This window comes from Ranitomeya variabilis, chromosome 1 (assembly GCF_051348905.1).
Source record: "Ranitomeya variabilis isolate aRanVar5 chromosome 1, aRanVar5.hap1, whole genome shotgun sequence".
NCBI classification, from domain to species: Eukaryota; Metazoa; Chordata; class Amphibia; order Anura; family Dendrobatidae; genus Ranitomeya; species Ranitomeya variabilis.
This window is the reverse complement of record NC_135232.1, coordinates 602261873-602276811: the sequence shown is the minus strand read 5'-3', so window position 1 is coordinate 602276811 and position 14939 is coordinate 602261873. Positions and strand designations below refer to the sequence as shown.

Here is a 14939-nt window from a genome sequence, read left to right as displayed (position 1 = left end):
ATGCTGCACATGGCCCCATAAGATGCTCCATACAGATATTTGCCCCATATAACACTGCACATGGCCCCATAAGATGCTCCATACAGATATTTGCCCCATATAACACTGCACATGGCCCCATAAGATGCTCCATACAGATATTTGCCCCATATAATGCTGCACATGGCCCCATAAGATGCTCCATACAGATATTTGCCCCATATAACACTGCACATGGCCCCATAAGATGCTCCATACAGATATTTGCCCCATATAATGCTGCACATGGCCCCATACAGATATTTGCCCCATATAATGCTGCACATGGCCCCATAAGATGCTCCATACAGATATTTGCCCCATATGCTGCTGCTGCGATTAAAAAAAAAATAAAAAAAAATCACATACTCACATCTCAGGCCCCCGGCACTTGCTATATTCACCTGCTCCCCGTTCCACTGTCGCTGTGTCTTCCCCGTCCTCTTCACTGACGTTCAGGCAGAGGGCGGCGCACACTAATCGCGTCATCGCGCCCTCTGACCTGAGCGTCACCGCAGAGGATGGAGCGGCGCCGACGGTGGAACGGGGGACAGGTGAATATAGCGCACTGCCCTAGTCACACTCACCTGCTCCTGGCGCGGTCCCTGCACATCTGTTCCCCGACGCCGGCAGCTTCTTCCTGTAGTGAGCGGTCACATGGTACCACTCGTTACAGTAATGAATATGCGGCTCCACCCCTATGGGAGTGGTTTCGGGTCCATATTCATTACTGTAATGAGCGGTACCATGTGAACGCTCAATACAGGAAGAAGCTGCCGGCACCCGGGAACCAGGGATGGCAGGGACAGCGCCAGGAGCAGGTGAGTATTATTAGACAGCTGCCGCTCCCCCTCCCCTGCTGACCTCTGGGTATGACTCGAGTATAAGCTGAGAGGGGCAATTTCAGCCCAAAAAAGTGGGCTGAAAATCTCTGCTTATACTCGAGTATATACGGTATCTTTGCACGCGGACCCCACTGATCGGTGCTAAAAATCCTAGTGTAGCTTATATGTTTATATAACATACTCAGTATTACAGCAGTCAGGCTATATTACAACTTTGATGGGTGTCAATGGGTGGAAACAGCAGAGTGTTCTGTCATCATTATATCTGCCCAGTCTTACCTCCTCATGCTCCTCTTCGTCATACTCCTCCTCTTCCTCCTTTTCCTCTTCCTCCTCCTTCTTCTCTTCCTCCTCCTCGGAGCTAACCTCCTCTTCCTTCTTCTCCAGATTCTGAAAGTAAAGAATCTCCATCAGTAACTGGGAACTACTACTCTCAGCTGGGTGGAATAGAAGTCCCAGCAGTTATGTGACAAACCTGCTACATCTGTACATGGTGCGAGTGAAGGTGGCCACAATGCTGACCCGCCTCAGTCAGTGATTTGCTGCAGTGGTTGCATGTCCATGTGTGGATGTCATATGAAGTAGAGACTGGTGGGGGATCACTGGCACGAGTATGATGGCAGATTAAAGGACTCTTCCCTTGTGTATAAATCTGTCGTCTGGGCGAGTCAGCTCCCCCTGTCAGCACAGACAGTGATGGCGGCTGGAAGCAGCGCTGTCTGGCAGCTACAATTACCTGTATTGTCTGATGACTTGTCTGGTAGCGCAGCGATCATGGCTGCTGGAGGAGGGGAGGCACTGGGGGAGAGTGACAGCGAAAATGCTGCTGCTAATTCCCCCATCATTGCTCCCACGCTCCCCGCAGCAGTATAGGATCAGGAGACGGGCGCAGCTCTTCTCTGTACTGATGCCAGGGGTGCAGACGGCAGGCTCATGGGGAGAATGGTCTGACATACTCTGTGCTGCTGTGCTACACGGCTCCTTCCACCATCTACTGTATACATACTCCCCTCCTGACATACTCTGTGCTGCTGTGGTAGACAGCTTCTGATATCTACACTCATGGCCGATAGTGTTGGCACCCTTGACATTTTTTCAGAAAATAAAGTATTTCTCCCAGAAAATTATTGTCACATGTTTATTCCCTTTGCGTGTATTGGAATAACACACACACACACACACACACACACACACACAAAGGAAAACAAAAAAGACACATTTGACATAATTTCACACAAAACCCCCAAATGTACCGGACAAGATTGTTGTCACTTGTCACCTTAATATTTGGTTGCACACCCTTTGGAATAAATAACTGCAATCAATCGCTTCCTATAACCATCTACAAGCTTCTTACACCTCTCAGCTGGAATTTTGGAGCACTCTTCTTTTTGTGAAAAAAAATGGAATTTGGGCAAAAAATTTGAAAATTTCGCAATTTTCCAACTTTGAATTTTTATGCCCTTAAATCACAGAGATATGTCACACAAAATACTTAATAAGTAACTAGTGTTGAGCGATACCTTCCGATATTCGAAAATTTCGGTATCGGATTGGATCGCCGATACCGATACAGGAAACCAATGCAAGTCAATGGGACAAAAATATCGGAATTAAAATAAACCTTTTCTTTCCTTATAGGTTAATTCTACATGAAGGAAAACAACTAAGAATAATGTAGGATGTATTGGGGGAGGTGGCGGAGACATTAAAGGCATAGAGGTTTAGCCCAATCAAATGGATTAGCAGGAATTATTTTTTTTTTTTAAGACGTTCGGAGTTACAAAGATATTGACTATGTTAAGATTTTTTATATTTACTCAGACATTTATGTTTCGCTACTTCCATGCTGTTCACCTTTTTTACTTCTTCCACACTTTCTTCTTCATCATTCTCAGCAGCAGCATCTTTTTCATCAACTTCTCCTTCACCTTATTCATCTTCTTCCTATTATTCTTTTTTTTACATTCTTCGTATTCTTTTTATTCAACTACTATTCTTCTTCATATTCTACTTCTTCATCTTCTTCATCATCATATTCTTATTTGTGACAGGCATTCCTGTAGTTGTTATCTATAAAAGTTTGCAGCAGTGCATCAAGATTCGGATAGTCCCTCAAAAAACTCTGCACAACCAAGTTGAGCACATGTGCCAGACATGGGATGTGAGTGAGGTTGCCTAGGCCCAGAGCTGCCACCAGATTTCGGCCATTGTCACACACTACCATGCCTGGCTGGAGATTCGCTGGCACAAACCACACGTCGCTCTCCTGCTTGATGGCATTCCAGAGCTCCTGCGCTGTGTGGCTTCGATTCCCCAAAGAAATTAATTTCAGTACGGCCTGTTGACGTTTGGCCACGGCTGTGCTCATATCGGTTGTAACAGGTAAGCGTTCACGGGTCCATGTGGAGGTGGACTGTGACGGCTCTTGCAGCGATGATTCTGAGGAACTTGTGTATGAGGACGAGTCAATGCGTACAGACTGGATTACTGCAATCCTTGGAGTTGGCAGAACACGTCCTGCGCCACTCGCACGATCTGTACCCGGCTCCACAACATTTACGCAATGGGCAGTGAGGGAAAGGTATCACCCCTGTCCATGGTGACTGGTCCACGCATCGGTGGTGAGGTGGACCTTGCTACTAATAGCGTTTAGTAGCGCATGTTTAATGTTTCCCTCCACATGCTTTTGCAGGGCAGGGATGGCTTGCCTGCTGAAATAAAAGCGGCTGGGCACGTTGTATTGTGGGACTGCCAATGCCATCAAGTTACGGAAGGTGTCAGTCTCCACCAGCCTGAATGACAGCATTTCAAGGGACAGTAGTTTGGCAATGCCAGCATTCAGAGCCTGTGCTCGGAGGTGGTTTGCCGAGAATGGCCGCCTTTTCTCCCATGCCTGTGCGACCGATGGCTGTAGACTGGGCTGGGAGTGTGAAGATGACAGGGAACGTGGTGCTGTGGGTGGAATTACACTGGGTCTCTGGACAACTGTGCCAGAGGTTCTTCCATGGTGATCCTGTGAGGAAGCCGAACCAGCTGTGTGTGAGCTGGAGGAAGAGGCTACAAAACGAGCTGAAGGGGTGGTAGGTACCGCTGTAGGTTGGCCTAGGTCTTCAGTGTGTTTTTGTAACTCCACCGCGTGCTTGGTCCGCACGTTTCCACATATTTGAGGTATTGAGGTCGCTGAGACTTTTCCCTCTTTTGACTTTCTGATGACATAGCTTGCATTTGACAAAGCAAATGTCATCTGCAACTGTGTCAAAAAGGACCAGGCACTGCAAGTCTTGGGAGCACCCGTTTTGGCTTTTGGAAGAGGCATGCTCCTAATGGGTGCCGAAGTGCAGGCTACAGGCAACGCAGTCTTCCCCCTCCCTCTTTGGGCCGTTCGGGGAATCTCTTCCTCAGAGCTGCTCCCACCACCTTCCTGTACCTCAAGCCATGATGGGTCAAGGACCTCATCATCTACACTACTCTCTTCCAAAAACTGCTTCTCCTGGGTAGTCTCGGCAGCACAGTACGCACCAGAAAGTGGCACCTGAGTCTCATCATCAGATGCAGTGAGGTAGTGAGGTGTGCTGACCGGATGCCCTGGCCCACCCGCCTCTTCAGATTCAGAGAGACAAAGCTGTTGGGCATCACTGCATACTGCCGCTTCTTCCATTTCACGAATGCTGCTTGGCTGGCCCCCTCTTTCCATCCAAGAGATTCAGAGAACAGAAGTAGAGATGGCTCCTGTCCTGGGCTCTCTGACTGCCTGGGCAATTTGGCAGGTGGTGAAGAGACAGATAGGCGCTCTTCAGTGCTCTGTGCCTGAGAGGATGTGGCACTAATTGAAGTCGATGCGTTAGCTACCATCCATCCGACAAAGGCTTCAATTTGTTCGTCCCGCAGCAGTGGGGTACGGCGAGCTCCTACAAAGCTGCGCATGAAGGACTGTTCCCTGCTAAAACTGGGGGATGATGAGTCACCAGTGCCCGCAGCAGGCACAGAATCCCCACGTCCTCTCCCTGCTCCACCTCAACGCCCACGTGCCTTACTCCCTGCCTTCTTCATCTTGGTAGACTGATAAACATAGGCAGAAAAGTACTAAGGGCTTAGTGTGCTTATTCCTGAACAGCTAACAGGTATATGAAACACTAATTTTATAAAGTGTGGACTAGACTTTAATATGAGCTGATGTGGCCTACACAACTGTAAAGTGGAGTGTTTGGTGAACTTAATTTATTTTTTGTTTTTTCGCAGAACAGACTACAGAGTGAGCTGCACTCACACAGAGACCTTGCAGCCGTGAACGGCGCTGCAAGGTCTAAAAAAGCTCCTCTAGGTAATCCCATATAGTGTTTTCCCACAATCTAGCAGGATACGGATGGAAACCCACTAATAGGCTAAATCTGGACAAAATGTGCAGCAGGCAGCACTAATTGAAAAAAGGACAATGGAACAGTATGAGGCAGTGACGCACACGGAGCTGTCTACAACCGGCTGTGGCTGCAGAACAGACTACAGAGTGAGCTGCACTCACACACACACAGAGACCTTGCAGACAGCCGTGAACAGCGCTGCAAGGCAAAAACAAGGTTCTCACACAGCGGTTGCTAAATTAGCCTGGGTAAAGCACAATGAAGCAAATCGCTATCTCAAACTGGCCCTCTCAGTCAGAACACAGCGTCCTGTCCCTAACTGAATTCACAGCAGAGTGAACCCAAAATATCGGCGGCGACTTTTATAGTGCATCATGACATGATTTCAGCAGCCAATCACAGCCATGCTAGTAGTAACATGCCTAACATGCAGAACAGGATGTGCCCACACTTCTAATGATTCCTCATTGGCTGAATTAAATGAAACTGGCTATTTGCATTATGGGAACTTCCGATTCCGGTATCCGATATTGAGAAAGTATCGGAACTCAGTATCGGAATTCCGATACCACGAAAATCGTCCGATACCCGATATTTGCGGTATCGGAATGCTCAACACTATAAGTAACATTTCCCACATGTCTACTTTACATCAGCACAATTTTGGAACCAAAATTTTATTTTTGTTAGGGAGTTATAAGGATTAAAAGTTGACCAGCAATTTCTCATTTTTACAACACCATTTTTTTTTAGGGACTACATCACATTTGAAGTCACTTTGAGGGGTCTATATGATAGAAAATACCCAAGTGTGACACCGTTCTAAAAACTGCACCCCTCAAGGTGCTCAAAACCACATTCAAGAAGATTATTAACCCTTCAGGTGTTTCACAGGAATTTTTGGAATGTTTAAAAAAAATTTACATTTAATTTTTATTTATTTTTTTCACAAAATTTTTACTTCAGCTCCAATTTGTTTTATTTTACCAAAGGTAACAGGAGAAATTGGACCCCAAAAGTTGTTGTGCAATTTGTCCTGAGTACGCTGATACCCCATATGTGGGGTTAAACCACAGTTTGGGCGCATGGCAGAGCGCGGAAGGGAAGGAGCGCCGTTTGACCTTTCAATGCAAAATTGACTGGAATTGAGATAGGACGCCATGTCGCGTTTGGAGAGCCCCTGATGTGCCTAAACATTGAAACCCCTCACAAGTGACACCGTTTTGGAAAGTAGACCCCCTAAGGAACTTATCTAGATGTTTGGTAAGCACTTTGACCCACCAAGTGCTTCACAGAAGTTTATAATGCAGAGCCATGAAAATAAAAATTCTTTTTTTTTTTCCACAAAAATTATATTTTAGCCCCCAGTTTTGTATTTTCCCAAGGGTAACGGGAGAAATTGGACCCCAAAAGTTGTTGTCCAATGTGTCCTGGTACGCTGATACCCCATATGTTGGGGTAAACTCCTGTTTGGGCGCGCGGGAGAGGTCGGAAGGGAAGGAGCACGGTTTTACTTTTTCAACGCAGAATTGGCTGGAATTGAGATCGGATGCCATGTCGTGTTTGGAGAGCTCCTGATGTGCCTAAACAGTGGAAAACCCCCAAATCTAACTGAAACCCTAATCCAAACACATCCCTAACCCTAATCCAAACCATAACACTAACCACACTCCTAACCCTAATCCCAACCGTAAATATAATCCAACCCCTAACCCTAACTTTAGCCCCAACCCTAACCCTAATGAGAAAATAGAAATAAATACATTTTTTAAATTTTATTACTTTTCCCTAACTAAGGGGGTGATGAAGGGGGGTTTGATTTACTTTTATAGCGGGTTTTTTAGCGGATTTTTATGATTGGCAGCTGTCACACACTAAAAGACGCTTTTTATTGCAAAAAATAGTTTTTGCGTCTCCACATTTTGAGAGCTATAATTTTTCCATATTTTGGTCCACAGAGTCAAGTGAGGTCTTGTTTTTTGTGGGACGAGTTGACGTTTTTACTGGAACCATTTTCGGGCACTTGACATATTTTGATCGCTTTTTATTCCGATTTTTGTGAGGCAGAATGACCAAAAACCAGCTATTCATGTATTTCTTTTGGGGGAGGGGCGTTTATACCGTTCCGCGTTTTGGTAAAATTGATAAAGCAGTTTTATTTTTCGGATCAGTACGATTACAGCGATACCTCATTTATATCATTTTTTTATGCTTTGGAGCTTTTATACGATGAAAACTATTTTATATAAAAAATAAATTACTTTTGCATCGCTTTATTCTGAGGACTAGAACTTTTTTATTTTTTCGCAGATGATGCTGTATGGCGGCTCTTTTTTTGCAGGAGATGACATTTTCAGCGGTACCATGGATATTTATATCCTTTTTCTGATCGCTTGCTATTCCACTTTTTGTTCAGCGGTATGATAATAAGCCGGATTACTTACCGGTAATGCTCTTTTAATGAGTCCACGATAGCACCCACTGGAGAGAAAGGGATCAGGAAACCTACAGAAGAATAAAAGGGGTGGTCCGCCTCTCTGTTATGATCCTAGTGACAAGGATCGCAAGTAGACTAGCTAAGTAACTAAACCGACGACCAGCTCTGGGGAAGTGGTATCTGGATTGACCGCAACCTGATCCTATCCGCAAACAACTATAGGTAGCCGTGGAACGTTACCTGAAAACCCTAGACGTCTCTTCACGGCCTGAGAAACTACCTATTCCTAGAGGGAAAGTAAAGTCCTTACTTGCCTCAGAGAAATGACCCCAAAGATATAGAAAAGCCCCCCACAAATATTAACGGTGAGTTAAGGGGAAAGCACAAACGCAGAGATGAAATAGATTTAGCAAATGAGGCCCGCTAACACTAGATAGCAGAAAATAGGAAGGGAGCTGTGCGGTCAATAGAAAACCCTAAGCAAAATATCCACGCAGAGATTGCTCGAGCCCCCGCACCAACTAACGGTGCGGGGGAAGCAACTCCGTACCCCAGAGCTTACAGCAGCAAGAACTCACATATTAGCAAGCTGAACTAAACTCATCATACACAGAAATCATATTGCAGACTGATGAGCAAAAAATAATCAAACAGAAACTTAGCTTCTCCAGAAGAGACTGAAAACGAAGATAATCAGGGGAAATCAGAATAGCACTGAATACATCGACAGCCGGCAACAAGTGGAGGAAAAGCAGAGCTAAACAGGAACCTCCCTAGTGCATAACGAGGCAGCTGATCAGCCACAGACCCGCAGGATAACAAACAAAGCCACCAGGGGGAGCCCAAAACAAAACTCACACAATACCACCTGTGACCACAAGAGGGAGCCCGAAAACAGAGTTCACAACAGTACCCCCCCCTTGAGGAGGGGTCACCGAACCCTCATCAAAAACCCCCAGGGCGATCAGGGTGAGCCACATGGAAGGCACGAACCAAATCAGCCGCATGAACATCAGAGGCGACAACCCAGGAATTATCCTCCTGACCATAGCCCTTCCACTTAACCAAATACTGAAGCCTCCGTCTAGAAATACGAGAATCCAAGATCTTCTCCACCACGTATTCCAATTCTCCCTCAACCAGCACAGGGGCAGGAGGCTCAACCGAAGGAACCACAGGCACCACATACCTCCGCAACAACGACCGATGGAACACATTATGAATAGCAAACGATGCTGGGAGGTCCAAACGAAATGACACAGGGTTAAGGACTTCCAAAATCTTATAAGGACCGATAAATCGAGGCTTGAACTTGGGAGAGGAGACCTTCATAGGAACAAAGCGAGAAGACAACCACACCAAGTCCCCAACGCGAAGTCGGGGACCCACACAGCGACGGCGGTTGGCAAAGCGCTGAGCCTTCTCTTGTGACAGCTTCAAATTGTCCACCACATGATCCCAAATCTGATGCAACCTATCCACCACAAGATCCACTCCAGGACAGTCAGAAGGCTCCACCTGACCCGAGGAAAAACGAGGATGAAACCCCGAATTACAAAAAAAAGGCAAAACCAAAGTAGCAGAACTAACCCGATTATTAAGGGCAAATTCGGCCAATGGCAAAAAAGCCACCCAGTCGTCCTTGATCAGCAGAAACAAAACATCTTAAATAGGTTTCCAAGGTCTGATTAGTTCGCTCGGTCTGGCCATTCGTCTGAGGATGGAAGGCCGACGAAAAAGACAAATCAATGCCCATCTTAGCACAAAAGGTCCGCCAAAATCTAGACACAAACTGGGATCCTCTGTCGGAAACAATATTCTCAGGGATCCCGTGCAAACGAACCACATTTTGAAAAAACAGCGGAACCAACTCGGAGGAGGAAGGCAACTTAGGCAAGGGCACCAAATGGACCATCTTAGAAAAACGATCACACACCACCCAGATGACAGAAATTCTCTGAGAGACAGGGAGATCTGAAATAAAATCCATGGAAATGTGCGTCCAAGGCCTCTTCGGGACAGGCAAAGGTAACAGCAAACCACTGGCACGAGAACAGCAAGGCTTAGCCCGAGCACAAATTCCACAAGACTGCACAAAGGAACGCACATCCCGCGACAAGGAAGGCCACCAAAAGGACCTGGCCACCAAATCTCTGGTACCAAATATTCCAGGATGGCCTGCCAACACCGAAGAATGAACCTCGGAAATAACTCTGTTGGTCCATCTATCTGGGACAAACAGTCTCTCCGGTGGACAACGGTCAGGTCTATCCACCTGAAACTCCTGCAGCACTCGTCGCAAATCTGGGGAGATGGCAGACAAAATCACCCCTTCTTTGAGGATACCAGCCGGCTCAGAATCTCCAGGAGAGTCAGGCACAAAACTCCTAGAAAGAGCATCAGCCTTCACATTCTTCGAACCAGGCAGGTACGAGACCACGAAATCAAAACGAGAGAAAAACAACGACCAACGAGCCTGTCTAGGATTCAGCCGCTTGGCCGACTCGAGATAAATCAGATTTTTGTGATCAGTCAAGACCACCACACGATGCTTAGCTCCCTCGAGCCAATGTCGCCACTCCTCAAATGCCCACTTCATAACCAACAACTCCCGATTACCGACATCATAATTCCGCTCGGCAGGCGAAAACTTTCTTGAAAAGAAAGCACATGGCTTCATCACAGAGCCATCAGAGCTTCTCTGCGACAAAACAGCCCCCGCTCCAATCTCAAAAGCATCAACCTCGACCTGGAAAGGAAGAGAGACATCTGGCTGACATAAGACCGGAGCCGAGGAAAACCGGCGCTTCAGCTCCCGAAAGGCCTCCACAGCCGCAGGAGACCAATTAGTAACATCAGAACCCTTCTTGGTCAAATCCGTCAAATGCTTAACAACACCAGAAAAATTAGCGATGAAGCGACGGTAAAAATTAGCAAAACCCAAGAACTTCTGAAGACTCTTAACAGATGTAGGCTGAGTCCAGTCATGAATAGCCTGAACCTTGACTGGGTTCATCTCAATAGTAGAAGGGGAAAAAATGAAACCCAAAAAAGAAACCTTCTGGACTCCAAAAAGACATTTTGAGCCCTTCACAAATAAAGCATTGGCACGCAGGACCTGAAACACCATCCTGACCTGCTTAACATGGGACTCCCAATCATCAGAAAAAAACAGAATATCATCCAGATACACAATCATAAATTTATCCAGATACTCGCAGAAGATGTCGTGCATAAAGGACTGAAAGACAGAAGGAGCGTTAGAAAGTCCAAAAGGCATCACCAAGTACTCGAAATGGCCTTCGGGCGTATTAAATGCAGTTTTCCATTCATCACCCTGCTTAATACGCACAAGGTTATACGCACCACGAAGATCTATCTTGGTGAACCAACTAGACCCCCTAATGCGAGCAAACAGATCAGATAACAATGGCAAAGGATACTGAAATTTGACCGTGATTTTATTTAGAAGGCGATAATCAATACAAGGTCTCAGGGAACCATCCTTCTTAGCCACAAAAAAGAATCCCGCACCCAGAGGGGAGGAGGAGGGGCGAATAAGTCCTTTCTCCAAAGACTCCTTTATATAACTCCGCATAGCAGCATGCTCCGGCACTGACAAATTGAAAAGTCGTCCCTTAGGAAACTTACTACAAGGAATCAAATTTATAGCACAATCACAATCCCTATGAGGAGGTACAGAACTGAGTTTGGGCTCATCAAATACATCCTGGTAGTCCGACAAAAACGCAGGGACTTCAGAAGGAGTGGATGAAGCAATTGACACCACAGGAGCGTCGCCATGAATTCCCTGGCAACCCCAACTTGACACAGACATTGCTTTCCAATCCAGGACTGGATTATGAGTCTGCAACCATGGTAGACCCAACACGACAACATCATGCAAATTATGCAGAACAAGAAAGCGAATCACCTCCTGATGAACAGGAGTCATGCACATGGTCACTTGCGTCCAGTACTGAGGTTTATTCATAGCCAATGGTGTAGCATCAACACCCCTTAGTGGAATAGGGAATTTTAAAGGCTCCAAAACAAAACCACAGCGCCGGGCAAATGACAAATCCATCAGGCTCAGGGCAGCACCTGAATCTACAAAAGCCATAACCGGGTAAGATGACAGGGAACAAATCAGGGTAACAGACAAAATGAACTTAGGCTGTAAAGTACCGATGGTGACAGATTTATCAATCTTTTTTGTGCGCTCAGAGCATGCTGAGATAACATGAGCCGAGTCACCACAATAAAAGACCACCACCACCACACCACCACCGCAGACACCAGTACCTCCGCTGCCTTAGCCCCAAACGGGACCCCTGCACCTATCCAGGGACCTTTGCCCTCCACTCTGCTCCTACAGCCTAAAGGTTTGAAAAAGACCCTGCGGGTCGAAACGTTACCTACCTTGAAACACTGCGGTGATACTTTATTTTGGTGTTTGTAATAAAGAAAACTACGTTTTTTTCAGTCTAAACAAATCTTTGAGAATTTTTTGAGTGCGACTGTTGTGATATAACTACAGTCTGGAGCATCCCTCCATGTACAGTCTGCACCACCATTAGCGAGAGTGCTCGTCTTGTCCTTCAAACCACAATAAAAGCACAACCCATTTTGCCGTCTATAATTTTGCCGTTCACTTCTGGTCAGAATTCTATCACATTGCATAGACTCAGGTGTCTGTTCAGAAGACACCGCCAAATGGTGCGCAGGTTTGCACTCCCGCAAACGCCGATCAATCTGAATGGCCAGAGTCATTGACTCATTCAGACCTGCAGGCGTAGGGAACCCCACCATGACATTCTTAATGGCTTCAGAAAGACCCTTTCTGAAATTTGCAGCCAGGGCACACTCATTCCATTGAGTAAGCACCGACCATTTACGAAATTTCTGGCAATACACCTCTGCTTCATCTTGCCCCTGAGAGAGGGCCAACAAAGCTTTTTCAGCCTGGTTCTCAAGATTAGGTTCCTCATAGAGCAATCCAAGGGCCAGAAAAAACGCATCCACACTGAGCAATGCAGGATCCCCTGGCGCCAATGCAAAGGCCCAATCTTGAGGGTCGCCGCGCAAGAAAGAAATAATAATCTTAACTTGCTGAACGGAATCACCAGAGGAACGAGGTTTCAAAGAAAGAAACAATTTGCAATTGTTCTTAAAATTCAGGAACCTAGATCTATCTCCAGAAAACAACTCCGGAATAGGTATTCTAGGCTCTGACATAGGACTGTGAACAACAAAATCCTGAATACTTTGTACCCTTGCAGCAAGATGATCTACACTGGAGGCCCAACTCTGGATATCCATGTCAGCAGCTGAACTCAGAGCCACACCAAGATTAAGAGGAGGAGAGAAGCTAGACACACAACAGCTAGACACACGGCAGCAAAAAAAAAAAAAAAATTCCTCAAGGCTTCTCTTCTCCTGCTTCTGCCATGCAATTAACACTTTATGGGCCGGCTGTACTGTTATGATCCTAGTGGCAAGGATCGCAAGTAGACTAGCTAAGTAACTAAACCGACGACCAGCTCTGGGGAAGTGGTATCTGGATTGACCGCAACCTGATCCTATCCGCAAACAACTATAGGCAGCCGTGGAACGTTACCTGAAAATCCTAGACGTCTCTTCACGGCCTGAGAAACTACCTATTCCTAGAGGGAAAGTAAAGTCCTTACTTGCCTCAGAGAAATGACCCCAAAGATATAGAAAAGCCCCCCACAAATATTAACGGTGAGTTAAGGGGAAAGCACAAACGCAGAGATGAAATAGATTTAGCAAATGAGGCCCGCTAACACTAGATAGCAGAAAATAGGAAGGGAGCTGTGCGGTCAATAGAAAACCCTAAGCAAAATATCCACGCAGAGATTGCTCGAGCCCCCGCACCAACTAACGGTGCGGGGGAAGCAACTCCGTACCCCAGAGCTTACAGCAGCAAGAACTCACATATTAGCAAGCTGAACTAAACTCATCATACACAGAAATCATATTGCAGACTGATGAGCAAAAAATAATCAAACAGAAACTTAGCTTCTCCAGAAGAGACTGAAAACGAAGATAATCAGGGGAAATCAGAATAGCACTGAATACATCGACAGCCGGCAACAAGTGGAGGAAAAGCAGAGCTAAATAGGAACCTCCCTAGTGCATAACGAGGCAGCTGATCAGCCACAGACCCGCAGGATAACAAACAAAGCCACCAGGGGAGCCCAAAACAAAACTCACACAATACCACCTGTGACCACAAGAGGGAGCCTGAAAACAGAGTTCACAACACCTCTCCTCCTTAATTTAGTTTTCAGAGTACCCGGAGGACCGCCAGTATTAGGCTATGTGCACACGTAGGGAGGGTCCTCTGCGGGTTCTCCCGCAGCGGATTTGATAAATCTGCAGGGCAAAACTGCTGTGGTTATCCCTGCAGATTTATCACGGTTTGTCTTGCGGTTTCCGCTGCGGGTTTACTCCTACTATTGATGCTGCATATGCAGCCTGGAGGAGAGTCTCTTCTCCTCCACCCCGGGTACCATCTGCACATGATCCGCTTACTTCCCTCATCGCTACGGTTCCGCGGTAAAAACCGCAACGTGTGCACATAGCCTTAGGCCAAATATTTACAATATATATTTAAACTTATTTACTCTACAAAGGAAGTAATTCAATTGGTATCTATTACTTATTAGGGAGGGATGTGACTGGGTGCTGTCGAGGACTCATTAAAAGAGCATTACCGGTAAGTAATCTGGCTTTTTACCCTTCACCACGACAGCACCCACTGGAGAGATTTCCAGAGACCAACACCTGGGGGGACCACCATGCTGAGGATAGTCCTGCCAAAGTGTAGGTCAGAAATTGATGAAAGATCAAGCCTATAGTGGTTATAGAAGGTAGAAGGAGCCAACCACGTTGCCGCCTTACATATGTCCTCAATTGGAACGTTTCCCCTTTCGGCCCAGGAAGATGCCATAACTCTGGTGGAATGTGCTTTAATGCCGTCCGGATGTTCCTTATTTTTCATGGAGTAGGCCAGCAGGATAGCGTCTCTAATCCACCGGGAAAATGTGGCTCTTGTGACTCCATACCCCTTCTTTTTACCCTGAAAGGATATGAACAGAACCCTACACTACCTCCAACTACTAGTTCTTTCAATGTATTGTAAAACTACTCTCCTGACGTCTAGAGTGTGAAACTTTGGTTCTTCAGGAGTGGAGGGGTCTTTAAACAAAGTGGGACGATGTATCTCTTGTGATCTATGGAATTTTGCTGCTA

The 14939-nt window shown here is 46.2% G+C and overlaps 1 protein-coding gene across 2 annotated transcripts in view; it reads right to left on the bottom strand.

The window, feature by feature from the left end:
• POLR3GL (RNA polymerase III subunit GL) overlaps positions 1-14939 on the bottom strand; it is a 43984-nt gene that overhangs the window by 10417 nt on the left and 18628 nt on the right. For both annotated transcript variants that reach the window (XM_077259137.1, XM_077259129.1), the window contains exon 7: positions 1143-1253. In XM_077259137.1, the coding sequence (XP_077115252.1) occupies positions 1143-1253 (111 nt within the window). The remainder of the gene's footprint in view (positions 1-1142; positions 1254-14939) is intronic.